We start from the raw sequence: 19,642 nt of genomic DNA, 5'->3' as shown, positions 1-19,642 counted from the left end.
ACACCCTATTGCACAACCTCCCCTATCCGTCTCTGCTGTGCCAATCCCTCCAGGAGCTTACCGAGACCCCAAGTGACCAGAGTCTAAGAGCTTCCACCCCACAAATGTGTACATGAGCTCTGAATAGAAGAAAGTTATTGTCTCGCAGCCCATCATTTCGGTTTCTTTCAAAGCACAAGACTTACTTATAAAGAAGCATTTAAAAATTCCCCAAAGGCTCCAGTCTGCTCCCAAACTCCAAACAACAGCATTCAGTTTGATTCCATAAGCCCACCTCCGCCCTTAAAACAAAGGCAGGCTTTACTAGCCCTATTTAAGGCTCATAATTGCAATCAATGTCGGAGTGAGTTTTAGGGTTGAAATATTACCATATAAGCAAAATGTAATTGTGGGTCAGAAGCTAAACCAAAATGCATTAGCAGGGTGTGAAAATTTGGATCAAGGAGAATCCGGCTGTTGTGTCTTCCCCTTTCTGCTACAGCCCCAATGTTTTTAACCCTGGCAATACAGCACATACAGTTTCTCTTTGGTGCGTAACTTCTAGGGCAAAACAAAGCTCTAAAGACAATCAGCAGCAGGCACAAACTTAGAGCATCAGAGCTGGGTAGTTTTGAACCTAGATATAATTGGGCCTCTTTCTTTTCCCTCAGCACCTGTGGTTTCTCTACAGTATAACAGCGACAATATTCGCTAGAAGTATCAGAGGCATTTAGAAGCATGAATTCCTTTGGGCTTGCAAGAGTTTTACACCTTATATTCAAGTGATGCTTTTAAAATACTTTCAAAATGCTTGGGAGCAGAAAAACCAATAAAATCAGGCTCTAGGGCTTTTGGATATACATTTATGGGCCAGACATCATAGGCATCAGGAAGCAGTTGGAGACTATTGACCAAATGACTGGTCAGGGAGGTGCAGATATTTAGTCCTTACCTTATTTTGACTGTTCAGAAGGATTTCCCCCTGCTCAAGCAGCTGGAATGGGGTGTCTTCTTTGATTAGAGGTTACGGTCCATCACACTGCTGTACATGGGGGTCTTCTTTGTGGTGAAGTCTCCTAAATGCTGCCAGGGAAGAACAGCATTGTAGAGGTACAAGAAGTTGACAGTATGTGTGCTGTTTGCAGATTGCTGCAGCCCTCGGCACAAGCATTACCTGGCAGAAGGCACTGCAGGAATGGCCTCAGGTGCTTGGAAAGGAGAATCCATTCAACGACCAGATCGAAGCTATATTCAAAGATCAAGGCGGACACTGACTTCCAAAGGGCCGGAGCTCTGATGCGGTTTATGGTGATGCTTCCCAGTGCATGCCACGAAACCAGACGGTTAAAGACACACACACAAAAAAGGGGGGGACAAGTTGTCAGAGCCAGTAGCAGTGAACATAACACAACAGCATTCTTTTGAGTCTGTATCTCACCTGCACGAGTAGGCTATGCTATGCAAAAATAAAAGTCAAAGGATACCTGCCAGCTGGACCATTTGTTGTGCTGGTTAGCAAATCCATACAGGATTTTAATTCCATACATAGCAAACTTCTAACCCTACCTCATCTTTTTCCCCTGAAGAATGTTACTTACTCCTGGGCTTTCCATTTGTGCTGTTTCAACAGTTAATCTGATCCCAAAAGGAAGAGGTGGGGAGGAAAACCCTGAGCTCATTATGTTGCTATACATTGTATGGAATTGCCCTGAGTGTCAATACATTATTTAGCTGCTATTTGCTTGTTAAAATGCGCCAGGAATAACAAGGTGCTGGAATTTGGATTTGCATGGCAGTGTTAGTGCAGGCTGAACACAAGTTCTCTTCCTCCCCCCATCATTAACGAGACAGTAACCTGACAAACCCTTTGTGTATTTAAAACAGGTTGCCTTTTCAACCTTTAATAAACCTTTGCTCTTTTTCCTCCTATCAATCAAAAGTATGACATACCCAGTCCTGTAGCTTTTGCAGGTATGACCCAAGGAATCACTGAAGACACTGGACAGCCCTTCCCTGCTTGGCTTCATACACAGACTGGGAGGTTGGGAGCCACTAGTAGGTTTTTTACAAGCTTATCCAATAGCAAAATAACTAAATACAATAAAATTAGAGGCAGCTCTCCCCTGCTCCCAACCTTAGTGGTGATGAAGGGCTCAGACAACACAGAACGGCAATACAGTCAACACTGCGGCTTTGAAGATAGAAATTCCTTTGGGACAACTGCTAACATATAAGTAAATATTCATGTCACCTACTCTAGGAAGCCAATAGGGATTACATTCCTTAATTGAATACTTACTAATAAGGCCCCAAATTCATTCAAGGCGTTTAAACGTTAACAAAATACCCACTCTCCCAAGAAAGTGTTCCAGCTCCACAGAGGCATGCCTGAGGAAGGCTAGTTAGCATTAGAAGGATAAGGACACCTACCTGCTTTCCATACAAAGACTCTCCACCAAACAGCACAACACTCGATGCACACTGGCCAGGTAGAACACCTCTAAGGACTTTTTATTACCTGTTCAGGCTTCCTATCTTCCATTAAAAACAACAGGTAGATAGAAGGAACAAGTGCATCCACATGGTTTTACTATAGACCAACTACAGCACAGACAACAATTAGAGAATATCAGATAATTGCCTCTATGCCAAAATACAGAAGTGTAGCAATTAAAAGGGGGAAGGGAACAGTATGTGTTTGGAAGCCCAATTTTCAAGCAATCTCATTGCAAATTATTGTTTCATTTGAGGTTGGGATTTAATAACACCAATTAGGAGTTTTACAAGCTAGTAAGACTGAAATTTCCTCAGCTAAAATAAGCTTCATTGCCCAGAGCAAAGCATTTTCCATTTATAGACTTTCTTATTAGTGAGCATCTTAAATTTGTGAACAATGAGAGAAAAAAGCTTTCTTACAAAATTAGAACGGCATCTTCCCAAAGATGACCTGAAAGCCAAAGCAAAGCTCTTGGATCTGCCCAGTGTAATTGCTCTGTGCTCGGCAAAGGGTGTCTTAGGGACATCAGGAAACAACAGGCTTGTCATGGGCCAAAGGTACACTGAGCACTGCATGTTCTGACACCTTGGAGGAGAGCACTGCAGGAGCTTGATTTACTAATGGAGTAACTGTGCACGAAAGAGGTGAATTTTGGGCCTATTAAGCTGTCAGCTTTTATGACCACTACATCTCCCTAGTGCCTAAAGGGGCCCCAGGAAAGCTGGAGAGGGGCTTTGGACAAGGACCTGTAGGGACAGGCCAAGGGGAATGGCTTTAACCTGCCAGAGGGGAGATTGAGATGAGCTCTGAGGCAGAAGCTCTTCCCTGTGAGGGTGCTGAGGCGCTGGCACAGACTTTTCCCAGAGAAGCTGTGGCTGCCCCATCCCTGGCAGTGTTCAAGGCCAGGTTGGACACAGGGGCTTGGAGCAACCTGCTCTAGTGGAAGGTGTCCCTGCCCGTGGCAGGGGGTTGGAGCTCAATGAGCTTTAAGGTCCCTTCCAACACAAACCACTTAAATACCTAAGTCACTTTTGACTTACTATTCAGGATTACAAAATGTTTAGCTATTCTACAGGACAGTCAGGAGTCCAATCAGTTTAAAAGAAATTAGAAATTGATTTTTAAATGTGTGTGTTGTGTGATTCTATTTCAAAGAATGCAAAAACGAGCTGAATTTCTGCACCCCAAACCATCAATCACTTCCCAGTACCACTCTAAAAATACGTGTCCTATATTTAAAGAAATCCTTCCAAATAAGCTTATTATTATAAAGCAGGAACAAGCTATGAATCCTGGTCTATGCCATTAGTTGTAAATGTCTCCTGGTGCTTAGATTGGTTGAAGTTAAACAATGTTTCATGAAATTCAAACTTTAGAGCAGTGCAGATGTGTAGAAGGAATGGTCTATAAGGGCCTTTCAGTTAGAGCAAGTGAGTACATGAGGGATTATGTCACTGGCTGGGTCCAACGCAGTGGGAAGGGTTGTTTTTATGTTATTCTGCTCATAAACTCTTTTCTCAAAGTGAAAATTTTGTTTAAAATCACACCCTAGGAACTATTTTTGAGGTATTGAGCATCTCTAGCTACCTGAAACTATTTGAATTCATGCAGTCTGGGCTCTTTGAAGATTCCACATGGAAGTTTAAGTGGACAGCCTACCCTGTATCCACCGTCCATGTTGTACTCGCAAGGCATCACATTTCCTTCCCAAATCTACTACTAGTAGTTTGAGTTTCACATTCTGAATGAAGAATCCTTTCTTAAACATTGTTTGGAGCCCAGCTTTTCTGCTTCAGCCTACAACCTGGTATCTCAAATACATAGATGACACGATGAAAAAGGGAGAAAGTGTTTTATCCTTTATTTTAAATGAATAAAATAGATCTCAATACATAGGTTGGGAATATTTAAAGACATCAGAAAAAGAAAACTAGATGTAAAAGACATTACATAAGTGGCAGGATGAAAACAGTATAAGCTAACAGCATCTAGTGTTTCAAGTGTGAATACATGACAGCAATAGCAATTGTAAGTATTCCACTACTGCCTTTGCAATAGCGAATAATGAGCTGGTATTTCACTAAGCCCAGTGAAAAGCTGTGAAAATTGTAAGTTTTAACTGAGAAGTTTTGTTATGTTATGGATGGCTCTGAAGTACTGCTTTTATCTCCATTTAGCGACATGTCTGTGAGGGGGAAGAGCCATACTTTCAAGCCAGCAGAGTAGTAGTTGGTACATAGCAGCTTTGTAGTGTCGTATATGAAGAGAAAGCACTTTTACAACCTACTCCTGGTTGTCAAACGGAGAATTCGAACTTGTACAAACCATAAGTCCCAGGAAATACTGACATATACAACCCTAACATTATTTTTCTCTCTTTTTTTTAATATAGCAGTCCTAACAAAAATAATCAAGACCTTTCATCTCTATCAAAGTGCAATATACTGCATACATAATTCCACACCTGTAAACCACATAGTATACATGCCATGCACTTATCCATACCAGTTGGTAGGAGAAATGGCAAAAGAAGTATGAATATATTGTGCATGTGCTTTTGTTCTGGCTGCAAGGACACTGTGCAAGCAAGAAATACCTATAATGCACGTTGTAGAATATAACTTCTGTGCCTGATCATCACAAAAACCACCTCAACAAACCCTCCAGTATCAAATGTTCTTCAGCATCATCCTTGTTAGAAAACTTCGAGCTACTGTTTCTTTCAGGGAGCTGAGTTATCTAGGAAGCTTGTTTTTTCACTAGCTTGCCCCCCTTCCTGCCCTGAAGTGTGATTTCCTGCAATAATTTAGTTGTTTAAAGAATTTGGCTAAAAAAGACTTCCAAAAAAGGAGTTATTTAGCACATTTAGCAAGCAGATAATTGCTTCCATCATGCTCAAAAGTTAGGAAGTAAAAAAAGCTTTAAAATTCTTAAAAGTGAAATAAAAATACTGCATAATATACTCCTGTATAACGTTAAATACTCTCTGAAGTTTAAAGCCTAAGTGACCCAGAAGACTTCCCACATTTCCATTTAAGTTCCTTTTTCCTTTTTTTGTGTAGTTCATGCAGGTTTTACGTACATATTTTCTTTGTATTTCCCTTCCTGAGTTTAAAGCTTTCCAATAGGTTTGTAGCAGGCATCAGGCTGCCACATGCGAAGGTCAACAAGGACTTGGTTGAGCTTTTGCATCCAAAGGTTACGCTCTTCTTTAGTATCAGCAGACAGCCAGTTCCTGAAAGGCAAAGAACCCAAAGGATTAGGTATGTCTTTCTCTGCCTCTACTTAGTTCTTCCAAAAAAGGTCATTTGATCATCCACGGAAGACTAAATAGCATTTTATCTACTCACTTTGTAACACAGAGGGTGTCTCTGCATTGGCTGACAAGAGTCTCTCTGTCATCTTCCCTCTGAGGTCGGACAGTTATTAGTTCAAAAGTGTTGGGACGGGCACAGAACTCCCTGTTGGCAGGTTCAATCTGATGATTCGTGCAGTTAGCCAAGTTTATCCGGCCCAAAGGATGCTGAAAGTGAAGTTCATCAGTCAAGAATACTGCAGCCAAGAGTAATTCTGAATAATATGTGCTTTGAACAATTTTTGCCATATTAAGTGACACCCCCCCAAATCAATTACTGCATACAAAAAAAGGGATTCCATTTTTGGTGTTTAAGAGCCATTGCAGAAGCAAGATAATAGGCAATGGAACATGCCCTGCTCAGCCACGTACTATGCAACTAACAAATCCATCCCTTACCAAAGGCTCTACAAAGATATATCTGCCTTTCTCTTGATTCTTTTAAAAAGCTTTAACTCTCAAATTCAAGACAATTTCATAATAAAATCCAAACTGATAGAATAAACCTTATCAAAGCCTACAGAAAACAAGCACTTTAGGGATGCTTGCATCATTCTTGTCAAAGCCTATAAGCATAGGGATTCGTCTTCAAACATGCAATAAGGAAGGCACCTTAAGTGCCAAGTCTGGCTGCTTTAGCTCCCTCAGTAACCAAAGCTAGACCCCTCCAAAGAGGATTTCCAATTTCAAGGCAATTCTCTCTTTCTGCTGACTATAGACAGAGGCTCAGCTGTGTGCCTAAAGTTAGTTACAGACCTTGGCTGCGATTCTTCACACCTACAGAATCCCTCACATCAGGGAAACATCACAAGCTGCACTTGGCTTGAAGAAAAGCTTGCTATTTATTGGGCATGTTCCCTATATTATTCCATAGATAGGTAGAATACCTAAGTTACAGGAAAAAGGATAGCTCCATTTCAAGGAGCATTAAGAAATGGGTTGGTGATCTATATACAGCCATGGGGAATTTATTAACAAAAGCATTTCACAATTTAAAGCAATCATTGCCCAATACTGATATTTCTGAGGTACATCTAGCTCTGCATGCTAGAACAGATATAGTAAGGGTAAGGGAGGCATTTAATAAGGATAGTTTAATACTGCTGTAGACGATAGTATATCAATAGAACGTAGCTGACTCTCAGAATAATAGTGAAATAAGTTTAGAAGATTTCAAGAACAGAACTGGAAAACAAACCAGAGCTGCTTTCTTGCAGCCAACAGTAGAATGGGAACCTTTTTCTTGCTTAACTCAATTTTTTTGCCTATCTTCTATTACAGTAGGCAAAGATTTTCCCCTCTCTCCTGGCAGGAAAATAAAGTACATTGATATATTTTGGCAATGTCAACTATCAGCATATGGTCTTCCTCTGTTAGCAGTGAAGAAACTAAACTCAGGCATCTGGATTGGCATAAAGACCCAAAAGGACCAGAGTTTGCCACAGAGTTTGGGAAAGAAAGTGTTCTGCCAACAAACAAGCAAGCGTTTAGTGGTAAATTACTTAAGTGAGTCAGAAAAGCCCTCTTGAAATCAGATTTTAAAAGGACCTCGAAATCTTTGGGCACACACTGTAAGAACACGCTAAGGAGACAAGGTTCACCTCATGACAGATGAGCCTCTGATTTGTCTCATTAGCCAGACAATAACTTAGGTTTCCATGAGAACCATTAAAAAAAGCACCAGTTTCAGCTGTAATGTGGAGCTGCAAATAAGATAGTCCATAATCACAGCTATGCTTCTGCAACACAGAAGGATTGCCCACTCTTTACCATATTAAGTGTTAGAGTCATTATTTTGTCTAAAACTTAAGGCAACTAGATACAGTCTGCTTATGAAGCTGTACAAGTCTGATCAATTTCCATTAGTCATTTAACAAGCACAATGGAAAGCCTTAAGACTAAAGAGGAAATTAAATATGGCTCTTCCTCCACTTTTCCCCTTTCTCACTAGATAAAGCAGTAAGTTTCTAAGCTTGCCCTGATTGAGGTCAGATTTATGAAGTTCCCTCCATGCCCCAAGGAAACGCTATAAGCTTAAATCTCACGCTTTGAATATACTTATTTAAGGCTAAACTGCCATTAAAAATGACCAGCTAGTTGAGTAGGGTGCTACAGAACTTGGGACTTGAGCTTTAGAAAACAGCATTACCTTTCGTTTTTCATCATCTGGGTAAGTCCAGTAAGATATACAGTTTCCAGACAGCACGCACCAGCGCCTATGCCATGCTCCAAACCCACTAACATCTTCAAACATAGTCTTAAAGAGAATTAAAAAATGAGATATCATTATACCTTGAGTGTACTCAAGTATTTTTTCTACCAGGTAGTACTGCAAGTACAACCCTTCACAGGAGGAAACATAAGAGAAGGAAAAACTGTATAAGCTGGGAGAGAACTTCTGTTAGTACAGTATATTTATTTTCCAGACAGCATAGAAAAGCAGCTTACACTATCATTGTCAGGTTTGCAGACTTTTGCTCAAGATGCACCTATTGCTGCCCTTTCAAAAGACCAGATTTTGATGTTGACAGTGGTAAGCATTCTGTTATTTTAAGATAATGGAGGGTTGCTTATACCAGATACAGGACGAACGGTTCACAAACCATGATGAGTATAACACAATTTATTATGAAAAGTCTTCCAATACCTAAAGGGGCCTACAAAAGAGCTAAAGAGGGACTTTTACAAGGGCAGGCAGCGACAGAACAAGGGGGAATGGCTTTAACCTGCCAGAGGGGAGATTGAGATGAGCTCTGAGGCAGAAGCTCTTCCCTGTGAGGGTGCTGAGGCGCTGGCACAGACTTTTCCCAGAGAAGCTGTGGCTGCCCCATCCCTGGCAGTGTTCAAGGCCAGGCTGGACACAGGGGCTTGGAGCAACCTGCTCTAGTGGAAGGTGTCCCTGCCCGTGGCAGGGGGTTGGAGCTCAATGAGCTTTAAGGTCCCTTCCAACCCAAACCACTTCAATACCTAAATCACTTTTGACTTAGTATTCAGGATTACAAAATGTTTAGCTATTCTACAGGACAGTCAGGAGTCCAATCAGTTTAAAAGAAATTAGAAGTTGCTTTTTAAATGTTTGTATAGGTCATTATTTTACTGGATGCAGGATTATGCCAATTTCAAGCCCCATTTCTTTAGTACTAAAATGAAAAATTTAGTATCTGACTTCTATTCCTGATCCCTCTTGTACAGAATTTCCATCCCCCCCAATCAATGTGTTGTGTTTTTCACTCTTCACAATTCAGATTTTTTATTGTGTAGGGAGTTTCCAAACCCTTTCTCTGAAAAAAATTTAACGTGCATGTATGACATTCTTCAGGTTTTACCTGTTGTATAGTGGAAGTAAACAAGGACTTTCTGAAATAGTACACAAACACATGGGATAGCAAATACCATAAGCACATGTAATGTTCTCATCTAATGAAGTCTGTTCAACTTCAATTAAGGGTAAGGAGAGACAGAAAGAACTGCTTGAAAAGAGTCTAAAGGAATTCTAACCCCACCAAAATAACAGCGTGAATGTTTTGCTGCAGTATTTTCACAGCACATTTACTGCCATCTCCTGGACACGATCTCAACAGCTCCATCTATTAGGCCCAAGTATCAGCTGCACTTTCTAACTCCAGTTTTAGGGAGAATTGCTCCAGATGTTTCTCAATAATATACTGTTGCTTCCAAAGTTTGTGAACACAGTGTGTGTGTGTTGGGGCGGAATTTTTCTAGGGAGAATTTGGTTTTACTAGGCAAAAGAATAAAATAAATCCAACATGTCCTGTAAAAGCTTCTGGCAGAGAAGTTAGGATCTCATCTCACATCACAGATCATAGCAAAAGGAGGTTAACTGAAGTTCAGAATACTAGATGAACAGTGTTTAGAAGAAAGAGATATACAAACTCTTAAAAGGTAGCTTTAATTTAGGCATGTTTAGAAGATAAACTAGGAAAGGTTTGAGATCTGGTTCAGAGAGGGGCAGGGAAAAAAAAACAAGCTAGTTTTAAGCTTTACAATCTCTACAAACACATGTGTGAAGTTAAAAAGGTAACTACATTTAATAGGACTTGTAATGTCCATGGAAGCAATTTGAAGTAAGTATCTTACCAAAAACCCTTTCTCTTCCACAGTGGAGTCCACTTGGCATTTTAACTTCAGATATATATGACCTTCCAAAGGAGACAAAAAGGGAACCTGCAAAAAGTAAAGCAATTAGTCATTTAATTTGGACACCTCTCAATTCTACCAGTTGAAGCAAGCCACCTGCACCAGGATGTTAGCACAGTCTTGTTCTTAGGATCTTTAGCCAGAAAGAAGTGGTCAGTCTAAAGCAAGACAGTAGCAGTCACTTTTTGTTTCAAGTTTATTCAGAAGCTTTTCAAGATTTATTTGCTTATTAGTTTTCTCAGAACATACGCACAAACATGCTTCTATCTATAACAAGCACTCCAAGCGTGGTTAAAAACAACACACAGCACCAGTTCACATCCTGCAAGCTTCTGCCTCAGTTTGACATTAAGCTGTTTGGAAGATATCAAAGTGGGCTTAAACAGGATTGGTACTTGGATGCCATAAACATTTTTGGCAGATACTGATGTAGTAGAGCCTACTCAGAGAGCTATTTGTATATGAGACCTGTAAAGGGAAAAAGTAATGAAAGCAGTTCTCAACTGGCACTCAAAAGTGTTGAAAACCAGCTTAACCACTGCCCCAGAGGCTGGTTAAATGGTTCACCATTTGTTGTTGAAGAGTTTTGAAGAGGAACATGCAATAAAGCCTGCCTTTTGACATCCCCTACTCCCTCCACATATGTTGATCAAGTGGAATGAAGTTTTGCTGGTAGTTCAGATGAACAAGAGTAACCCCTAATAGCTGAAAGCGTACGTCTGTAGGCCTCAGTGAAGCCTGCAATAGATGTTACAGCTAGAAACTGATCACCTTTGAGTTGTAGGCATACTGCAGCTTCCTCCCAGACACGACACACATGTGCACAAGCAGGTGAGGAAATCATTATTATGGGTTAGATCTACTCAACTAGACAGCATGCATGTCTTGCTCATGTATTTGGTCCTACAGTATAGCACAGCAAACCCGTGAGCACCAGGTAGGTGTCTGCATGACCATTTGAGAAGCAAAACCAGGAAAATGTTTCCACACAACAAAAATAAGTTGCACCAGTCCTGGATTTTTATCAGCAAAGATAATTTATAGCCCTGGATGTTACAGCAGGGAACATTGGCTTGTATCCTATTAAACCACAGCAAAATCCATTGCTGAATGAGGACCTCAAGTTTGACCAATTCCCAGCTTCAAGATTATTGGTTTTGCATCTCTTTCTAATTTAGGCCAGGTCAAATGAATCTACTTTGTGGATTAAGGAGTTTACCAGTGGAGAGCTGTGTAACAAATGGAATGGGATCAGTTATTGAGAGCCTTCCACACCACTACTAAAGCAGGTCTCAAAACACCTTCCCGTACACGTAATGAGAAATTATTACATCCTAGTCAGCAATATATCCCTTTCAAAGGCAAGTGGGGTGGAGGTGGTAGAAAGAAAGAATTTGTTGAATATCCAGCTAGATGAAGAGAAAACTAAAGCCCATGTCTAGGCTAGTTTGCATTCTGCTATAGTCATTCAGATAGCTACTGTAAGAAGCTGGGTTACTGTCATAGCAGATGTCTGTAAAGATACTCAAGGTAACTATCAAGAAATTGCAAGAAATTGGTTTCTTGAGACACATTTGATTGCAAATAGGAGACAACTGGTACTAAAATTATCACCTGGTTAATTTGGAGAGAAAACATACATAAAGTTTTCTAAACCACTTTCCTCTGAGGGATCCAAGTTAACTAGTTAACAGTTAACTAGATAAAACCAGTTTCAGAGATTAAAGACCAATTATTTCTTTTAAGCACACCAATTTATCCAATTCTTAAAGCCAAAAATGTATACTCCAGGAGAACTATTTGAATTGTACATTTGTGTACAGGTAAGAACTTCACAGGTTTTAGGTTTAGCGCTTTCAAAACTTTAGTTCTTTAGGATTGCTTTTTGCTTAAAAAAAAACCCCAAACAAACAGAGGTCCTGATGGGTTTTGACAGAACAAGGTCTCAATAGAATAAGAAATAAGATAATTCCTAAGTGATTTTAATTTTCTTCAGTTGCACCAAGTTAAACCGACATTTAGGCCGCCAATCCTTTTTCCTCATCTCATTACTCTTACATCAGCAGAGTAGCTCATTCTATGTCCTGAGCAGTTCATCAAGAAGTTGGCTCAAATTTCCTGACTAGTAACCTTTTAGAGGCATGGATTTGTTCTGAAACGAGAAAACCCTTCCTCTAGTGATCTAGGAAGACACATGCTAGATAAGGAAAAACCCTAGGTAGCCCAAATCACGTTGAGTTCTAGCAGCATGCTTATTATTGTAAAAGACAGGGAGTAGAATTCTGCCAGTCTTAAAGGCTCCTAATATTTTATGTTTGGTTAGTAAATCTCTGTAAGCATTTAAATCCTGCAACCAGGCCAGACAGACACGAGCAACATGCACTAGGAAGCAGTTTCCTGTTAAAAGTTAGAAACTAAAGGGTCATAGCAACCTGGTCCTGGAACATATAGCCCAACAGTTCTTTTTCCACCCCTTCAAAATTTATCTAGGGAAAAAAGAAACATGCTCAATGCAATTAGTGTAGAGTTAAGGTTTAATAAAAAAAGGACAGTTATACATGAGTACCTTTTTGTCCTTTCCACCCTGTGCGTAAAAGTGGGAGGAATGAAACTCAAAATACCCACTGTGGCAGCAGTTTGTTCCAGATTAGAAATGCATGGAGCAAGTTAAAAAGAAGCTGTTTGGTACAGCCACGGGCCAAGTCCAAATTGAAGCTTTACAAAGATGATAATTTAACAAAATAATAATAATTAAAAAAGATTTTACATAAAGGGGGAATTCTTATTCATTAATAACTGTTGAAGTTTGCACCTGGAAAAAAGTTAACCAGGTGATGATTTCCCTGGAATTCCAGTTGAACCTTATGCTTGTGCGAGTTTACTAGTCCAGTCCAGTGTCCTGTCCTAATAAGTAAACCAAAAGAGCTTAAACCCAAGTTGCTAAATGTAACATAAAATGCAATTCCCATAACTCTAAGAACAAAGGGTTTCCGATAACCAAGCCATACACAAAGTGAGAATTCTACATGTAGTTCTGGTTAAGAAGAACATTTATGCTGAAGAACAAAGCTAGCACTTCTGAAGTTCATGCAGTCAAAAAGAGCAGTGCAATTCAACTGGTAAGTTCTGCAAAGTGTCCCAGTAATAAAGTCTGCTTCTATCCACAAAAAGCAAAGCTTGTAAAAGGCAAATTGGGATTATGGTGATGTTTCTAATCTTATGCACAAATACAACCAATTTGTATTATCTCATTACTCAACAGAAGCTATAACTGCAATAATACTATCATCACAATAAGAGTTAACTAGCCAAGAAAAAAAGTATATTCTTATGCTGCTGTTTGGATAAAGCTGTAATTTAGTACCACCATAAGCTGTAGTAGCTTTTGAATTTAAGTCAGCTTAGGATAGCTGCTGGCATAAACACCTATTAAAATAGGTTTTAGGCATAAGATATTGCAAGGTCAGAGATTGTAATGGATGTAAGAATGTATGTATTTTTTAATTTCTGATGGTAAAAGCCAATAAGCATATTCTGTTTACCAGGAACTACTGGTATAAAACTCAATAATAGCTCTCAAGCATTAAAATAATTTGCTTCTATAAATTTAATTAGCATATGAAAGGAAACTTCCTCCTAGCTGTATTCAAATGGCAATTTTTAAGTCAGTTAAATGCAGTCAATTTCAAATACTTCATTATCATTAAAACACAGTGTCTTATTTAGGGGTAACTGCAAGACTAAGAGCAAGGAACACTATGAAGACCACATACAGAGATACCAACTGCATACATCAATTTTTTTGGTCAGTGAAAGCAAATCAGTAACTAAATGCCTTCATTATCTTTACATAACCATACCTTACATGGAGCTACAGAAAACTTCTGGCATAATAACATAAATTTTTTTTCTTTTGGATCTCAAAATTACATTTCAGTCCTATGAAATCAAATATGAACAACAACTATACATAAATTTTATATATATGTATATAAACAACATTTATATAAACCTATGTTTTGTTTCTAGGATGGTAATTTCATCTGAAAACAGTGAACCAGACTCACATCTGTTATTCCAGTAACATGCAATTACATTTGGATTAGTAGCCAATAATTTCCATTACCTTATCCAATGCAAATTTGGCATTTCCTACAGAAGACAGTGACAGCTTGTGGGATCCAACAAGGATGAAGTTAGTACTGCGTATAGCATTAGGGCCACCTGGACTGGCCATGGCTGTGGAGAAAGAAGTTATAACACAAGTCATAACAAAACACACAAACAGAATGCTGCAAGGCTTAAAAATGCTTTATTGGTACTGCTTAGTACTCCAGGAGAAGCACTCTCTGCAGAGCAGCTCCAAGCAGTACTTGAGAATCTGTTTGCATTTTCGAGTTTCCTCTGTATTACTTTGTTGACATCAGACTCTGGTTTAAAATCTTAACATTCCTGTGAGTCTACCTTCTCAAGAAAAGCATGTAAGTTACAGGCATCTGATACCAGATACTATGTTTGATTTTGTGAAGAGATCTTCCATTAAACAGACTGATAACTCAGGTATAAACACAGCACCAGATTCTGGGCTGGCAAACTGACATAATTGTGTATTTATTACTCCCAAATCAGCATTTGTTACAAGTATTACTTATTGATACACTGCTTTAGACAGCAAATGCCAAGATGAATAATCTACACAAGATGTTTAGATTTATACTTACCTGGAGTAAGAAGTGTGCTTTTCTAGAAGAAGAGAGAGAGAAATAAAAGCTTAGTGGAGGAAGCAATTTCTGCACATTTCTACACAAGACTAAGCAGGTTAGAAAAGCTACCTCTGAGTACTTTAAAAAGCAAACACATCTTGAAAGAAAGTCCCAATAAGTGTGTAGTAACTGCATTATTTCCAGCATTACGTATTTAAAGCTGTTACCTATTTCTTGAGCTGATGGCTGGAGAATTTTGCAGAAAGCTGGACAGTTACAGAGTTTCAAGAGACACAAAGAGCCTACTATAGGCACAGCCTTATTCAGTGTGAGAATATGGCCTTTGGAAGAGGTCGTAACCAGATCTTGTTACAATATTACATTCATACTTACAGAGGTAATAGATGTTAATAATCTCTTTGGAGTAATAACCTACAAAAGAATATAAGATGATAAATGCATTTTCTACTGAATTTGTTCATCACATTAATGTGAAAATTAGACAGTGAAACTACTGAAGGCTTATCTAAAGTTTTGAATGGATACTAGTTGTCGTAATGAGCAGCTCTTGGTTTTTTTGACTAGATGTAACATTTCAGTGGAAGGAATGTTATATATCAAAGAAATATTTACTGCAGAAAGGTTTAAGTATGCATTAGCTTGGGATGGGCAGCATGTGTTTATAAAAATCATCTCAGTACACTTTCACCTAACAGGGCTTCAAAGTTCCATTTGCTTATTAAAGATAAGAGTTAACAATACAAATACAGAGATGTTCAGTGTGCTACTGTTGTACATCATCTATATTTCCAGATGAAAATATCAAAGTTTAGGTGAGACTGTATATTAATATGAACTGGAATTATGTGCTCATCTATTCTTGAAGCTGAAAGACAAGTTAAAGCAGTTTGTCAAAAAGCAGATACAGGATGCTATCAGCAAACCTATAACCCCACGTCAGCAACTTACATAAAGTGACACAAAGCCATTAGGTTTTAGGTAAAGATTCCCCTAAACTACAGCACAGGAGAGAAAGAATCCCTGGACTTCAAACTGGTTTTACTTGGGGATAGGTGGAAGCATGCTTTCACTGTGCCAAATGAAAGTAAAGATTAAAAGAAATTCCTATTTCTCTTTGGAGATACAGGATTCAAGTACTCATTGCAGCTGTTCTAAAAGACACTGAAGTTTCTTGGTTTTGTTAAGTCACCATCTCCAGAAAGCCACTGGCTAGTTTGGGGTCACAAAGCCTTAATAAAGCACAAACACTTGAAACGTGCACCCTGTCCAAGCTGAAAAGTTTTAATAACTCCTTGGGGATAAACGTTTGCTTAAAAAAACCCACCAACATCTAGTGTTTTTACTTAAGGCTGGAAAGAAAGACACATGTGTTGCAACTGATCAACAGAACCTTTAAGATAAATCAAACTGCAAGGTAGGGCGTATTGACTGATGGTGTTTAAGTGGAGAATACAGGCACTAAATCACTATCAGAGGCAGCATACCTAATAGAAGTTTGCAAAGCATATCATTTTGCTGAACTAGTAAGACCTCTCCTTCCCCTCCCATATATTTTAGACTCAACCAAGTGCTGCAGGTCCAATCTACTAATAACTGCAGGACTCCATAACCCATCTGTCATTGCAGATGTTCCAATAAATAACAAGAAGAGTAAAAGGCAAGCAACAGATTGTCTAAGACCATTAGTCAGTTCTCCCTGGCCACTGCAGTCTTCCTGGTGTACTTCCTGTTGAAATACAATATGCTGATTTTGTTGTTTCATTTACCTTAGATTTATTTGCCTTTTTCCTTTTATCAGTGCTCGGAACTTCTTTTCTCTGTACCTGTAAGGCAAGAAGGTATTAAGAAAGTACACCACCTCATTCTCCTTTACACATCTTCTTAGCAAGAACTGATACATACCAAACTGTAAACTTCTATATTTATTTCAAAGTCATTTGACACATCATGCCTAAAAGGGAGAAGAGGGGAAAAATGAGTTAAGCAGACTGAAGCAAAAAGGTGGTCCTTTTAAACGGTACTCTTTACTTCTTCCCTCTTTCTACTCAAGGTTCTACACAAGAGAATTTGTTTGGTTGTTTCACTTTTACAAGAATACACTTCAGTGCAAGCAGCACTGCTGTTTTTAAGACTTGAGAGTATTACTATTTCAAGACACTTTCTAGAACTCAAAGATCAAAAGGGGAGGGAAGGACAAGGGGCAGATAGAGTGCATCAACCATTTCTCTCAGTTTGCACCCTTGAGTCCACTGCTGGCACACATTTCTATGAACAGAGATTGGGTGGGTTTTTTTGAATAAATATCTTTAAGTGACACTTCCAGTTAGGTTGGATTTTTAAAAGGGAGCTTGTTTCTTTAGTTTAGAAGACTTTTGCTAAAAAAAAAAAACCAGCCATTTGAACTCACAACACTTTTTAGCTAACATATGAGAGTTGAAGTTTTAAGAGGACTATTTTTTTCCAGATACCAAAAGCAAAAAGCTATATAAAACATTAGTTGCTGAAAAAGGGGAAAAAACACATCATCTCAGCTAAAGCAATTCATCTGTCATTGCAGGTGTTCCCTGGGTAGAACAAAAGTAGAAAAACCAAGAGATAACTTAGCTGATGGATGGTGGAATAAGTCTAGATTGCTCTTTTGAGAGGAGTGCATTCCAGCTATTTCCTGAAGTGGGAAATACCAATACCACAAGACCTCACCATATTTGTTGGCAAAATATGACATCCTTATATGAAGCTTTTATACCGTTTTAGGCATGCTCCATCATCAGAGTTGAAACTGGTTTGAAAAAAGTTCCTTTATACTCACATAGTAAATGTCGTAGTAAAAGTAAGAGCATCTCCATTCAGGGAGCTGGCAGTACTCGCTAATGGGGTTGCAACCATGTGTTCTGCTCCAGATCTCAGTATTATTACATAGTAGTAATTTGCTGCTTCTGTAAATACAAATCAGATAGGTTTGTTAGCCAGGTGTCCAAGTATCTAAAAAAACCCTCAAGTACTGCAAGTATCTCTGCTTCACCCCCACTTGAACACTTAGTTACAATCAATGTTTGCTTATAAACTTACTCTTAAAACAAGTTTTACTTGTTGCCACTAGTAAGACTGTCTCCACAGGATTCACAACTACCTGGCACCTCAGGCCAGACCTACACTACCTAGTGTGTGAGAGGGGAGAGGAAGAACTTTCAGGCAGATGCAGCACTTCATTTTAGTTCCTTATACTCTGGTTGTTATTCTATAGGCCTGCCAGCTTAACCATACATCAGCATCGCTACTGCCTGTTCTCATATGTCTTTCAGTCCTGCAAAGGAACTGGTAATTCAGGCAACTCATTTCCCTAACTTTTCACGTAAGGGAGGAGAAACACATCTCAACAGTGGCAGGAGCTGATCTGGAGTTTGTGCAGCAAACTGCTGAACAGTAAAGCAAATAAAAATATCATACCATGTTACACAAACAATCATCACCCCCCCAAACACTTTGAGTCACAGCTTTCAGAACAACTGAAAGACTCCAGTAAGCACAGACTTGTATTCTTCTTCTCTGAAGAAAACATCAAATATAAAAGTGATTATTAGAGCTTCTAGTGCATACTGTATAGCAAAGGTTGCACTTCCAGAATAAAGTTTTGATGACAAGTAGTTCGTAGTTGTCTGTTTAGACAATTTGGTTTTGAGAATTACTGATGGGAACTAAACTTACGCTATTGTAACCAGAGAGGCTTTTCTGTAACTGAGATGAAGCGTCTCATGCAACAAGAAGCTGTAACATGTTGGGAGTGGAGAAGGGGTGGTAAATTAGGTCAGATATTTACTTTTATATTCTTGGCTGTGGTTTTATTTGAAGGTATAAAAAAACCAAAACGCTTCATATTTCATTGGGCAGTAAATCAAGGAAATAAGAAAGGCTATTAATTGATTAAAAGTTTTCCAACCACTATTAAACAAAATTTTGTCCAATGTCTTTTGTCCTCAAGTTTTATAGTGGCAAAAAGTAGGAATCTGTCCAGCTACAGCATTATATAAAACAGCACTGGTTATTGTGGGCTTGCAGATTCTTTAAACAGCCACATAACAGAAGCTTACTATATTCCAGGATAAGTCTAGACCTACAGAGAGATATTGCCAGATATTCTTCTGGAACAAAAGAGGAAATAAATCCACATTTTAACACTTTAATGACTTAAATATGACTCAGTAATGGAAGACTAGCCTTTATAAATGAAGTACTTTGGGATGTTAACAAAAAGACTGAAGAAAAATTAGAAGCTTAATGAGTCTGTCAGAATTTATGTAATGATATTTAGGCACTAGACTTGCACCCATCAATAAAATTCCAAGGCAGTGAGAGAGAATATAACCTGAGATACAAAATTCTACTTCTCCAACAGGCTACAGAGGACCATAAAGATCCTTAAGACTGGCTGGAAAGGTCTTGATAAGTTTCTTGAACCTCACAAGCCAGAAAAGAATGAAACTAAAACCACCATGGAAAATATTGAAAGCTTAACCAAAAAGCAGATCAATTAAAAGCAATTGTTAGATCTTCATTTCCCCCTGATTTATGAGAAACTCCAATGCAGAAGACAAAAAACCCAAGGAGAATGAAACAGAAAGGGATGATGGGGAAGGGGGAGGAAAGGGGTGAAGTTTTCAGTTGCTGGTTTTACCTGGCTTTTGAACTGTACCACATACAAAGTCTGCTTTTAGAGGTAGACGCATTTCTGAAATGGAAACAGATCCCCTGGATGGAGCATATTCGGTGGATATAGAAGCAGCTTTATTTCTTTTACTATGAGGTCCCCCACTCTTCAGTCTATTCAGTTCTTCCAGTAAGGCAGTTCTCTTCTCAGCTGCATAGAGAAATTAATTATAGTTGTAACAGAGGAAAAAGTAGTACTGAACATTCTTTTCTTCCCCCATAAGT

General features: G+C 38.9%; 2 protein-coding genes across 3 annotated transcripts in view; one reads left to right on the top strand and one right to left on the bottom strand.

The window, feature by feature from the left end:
- AOAH (acyloxyacyl hydrolase) overlaps nt 1-1,918 on the top strand; it is a 70,951-nt gene extending 69,033 nt beyond the window's left edge. Inside the window, 1 exon segment of the mRNA XM_030499193.1 lies at nt 1,125-1,918. Within this exon segment, the coding sequence (XP_030355053.1) occupies nt 1,125-1,253 (129 nt within the window). The 3' untranslated portion in view covers nt 1,254-1,918.
- Nucleotides 1,919-4,320: 2,402 nt separating this feature from the next.
- ANLN (anillin actin binding protein) overlaps nt 4,321-19,642 on the bottom strand; it is a 28,414-nt gene continuing 13,092 nt past the window's right edge. Inside the window, exons 14-25 of one of the 2 annotated variants that reach the window (XM_030502238.1) lie at nt 19,386-19,568; nt 17,523-17,649; nt 16,616-16,664; nt 16,480-16,536; nt 15,086-15,124; nt 14,711-14,732; nt 14,116-14,228; nt 12,422-12,475; nt 9,930-10,016; nt 7,981-8,088; nt 5,827-5,999; nt 4,321-5,711 (exon numbers count right to left, since the gene is read on the bottom strand). In XM_030502238.1, the coding sequence (XP_030358098.1) occupies nt 5,588-5,711; nt 5,827-5,999; nt 7,981-8,088; nt 9,930-10,016; nt 12,422-12,475; nt 14,116-14,228; nt 14,711-14,732; nt 15,086-15,124; nt 16,480-16,536; nt 16,616-16,664; nt 17,523-17,649; nt 19,386-19,568 (1,136 nt within the window). In that variant the 3' untranslated portion in view covers nt 4,321-5,587. The remainder of the gene's footprint in view (nt 5,712-5,826; nt 6,000-7,980; nt 8,089-9,929; nt 10,017-12,421; nt 12,476-14,115; nt 14,229-14,710; nt 14,733-15,085; nt 15,125-16,479; nt 16,537-16,615; nt 16,665-17,522; nt 17,650-19,385; nt 19,569-19,642) is intronic. The other variant, XM_030502246.1, reaches the window with a different exon arrangement.

The sequence above is a fragment of the Strigops habroptila genome, chromosome 1 (genome assembly GCF_004027225.2).
Source record: "Strigops habroptila isolate Jane chromosome 1, bStrHab1.2.pri, whole genome shotgun sequence".
Classification (NCBI taxonomy): Eukaryota; Metazoa; Chordata; class Aves; order Psittaciformes; family Psittacidae; genus Strigops; species Strigops habroptila.
This window is presented reverse-complemented; position numbering and strand designations above follow the sequence as displayed.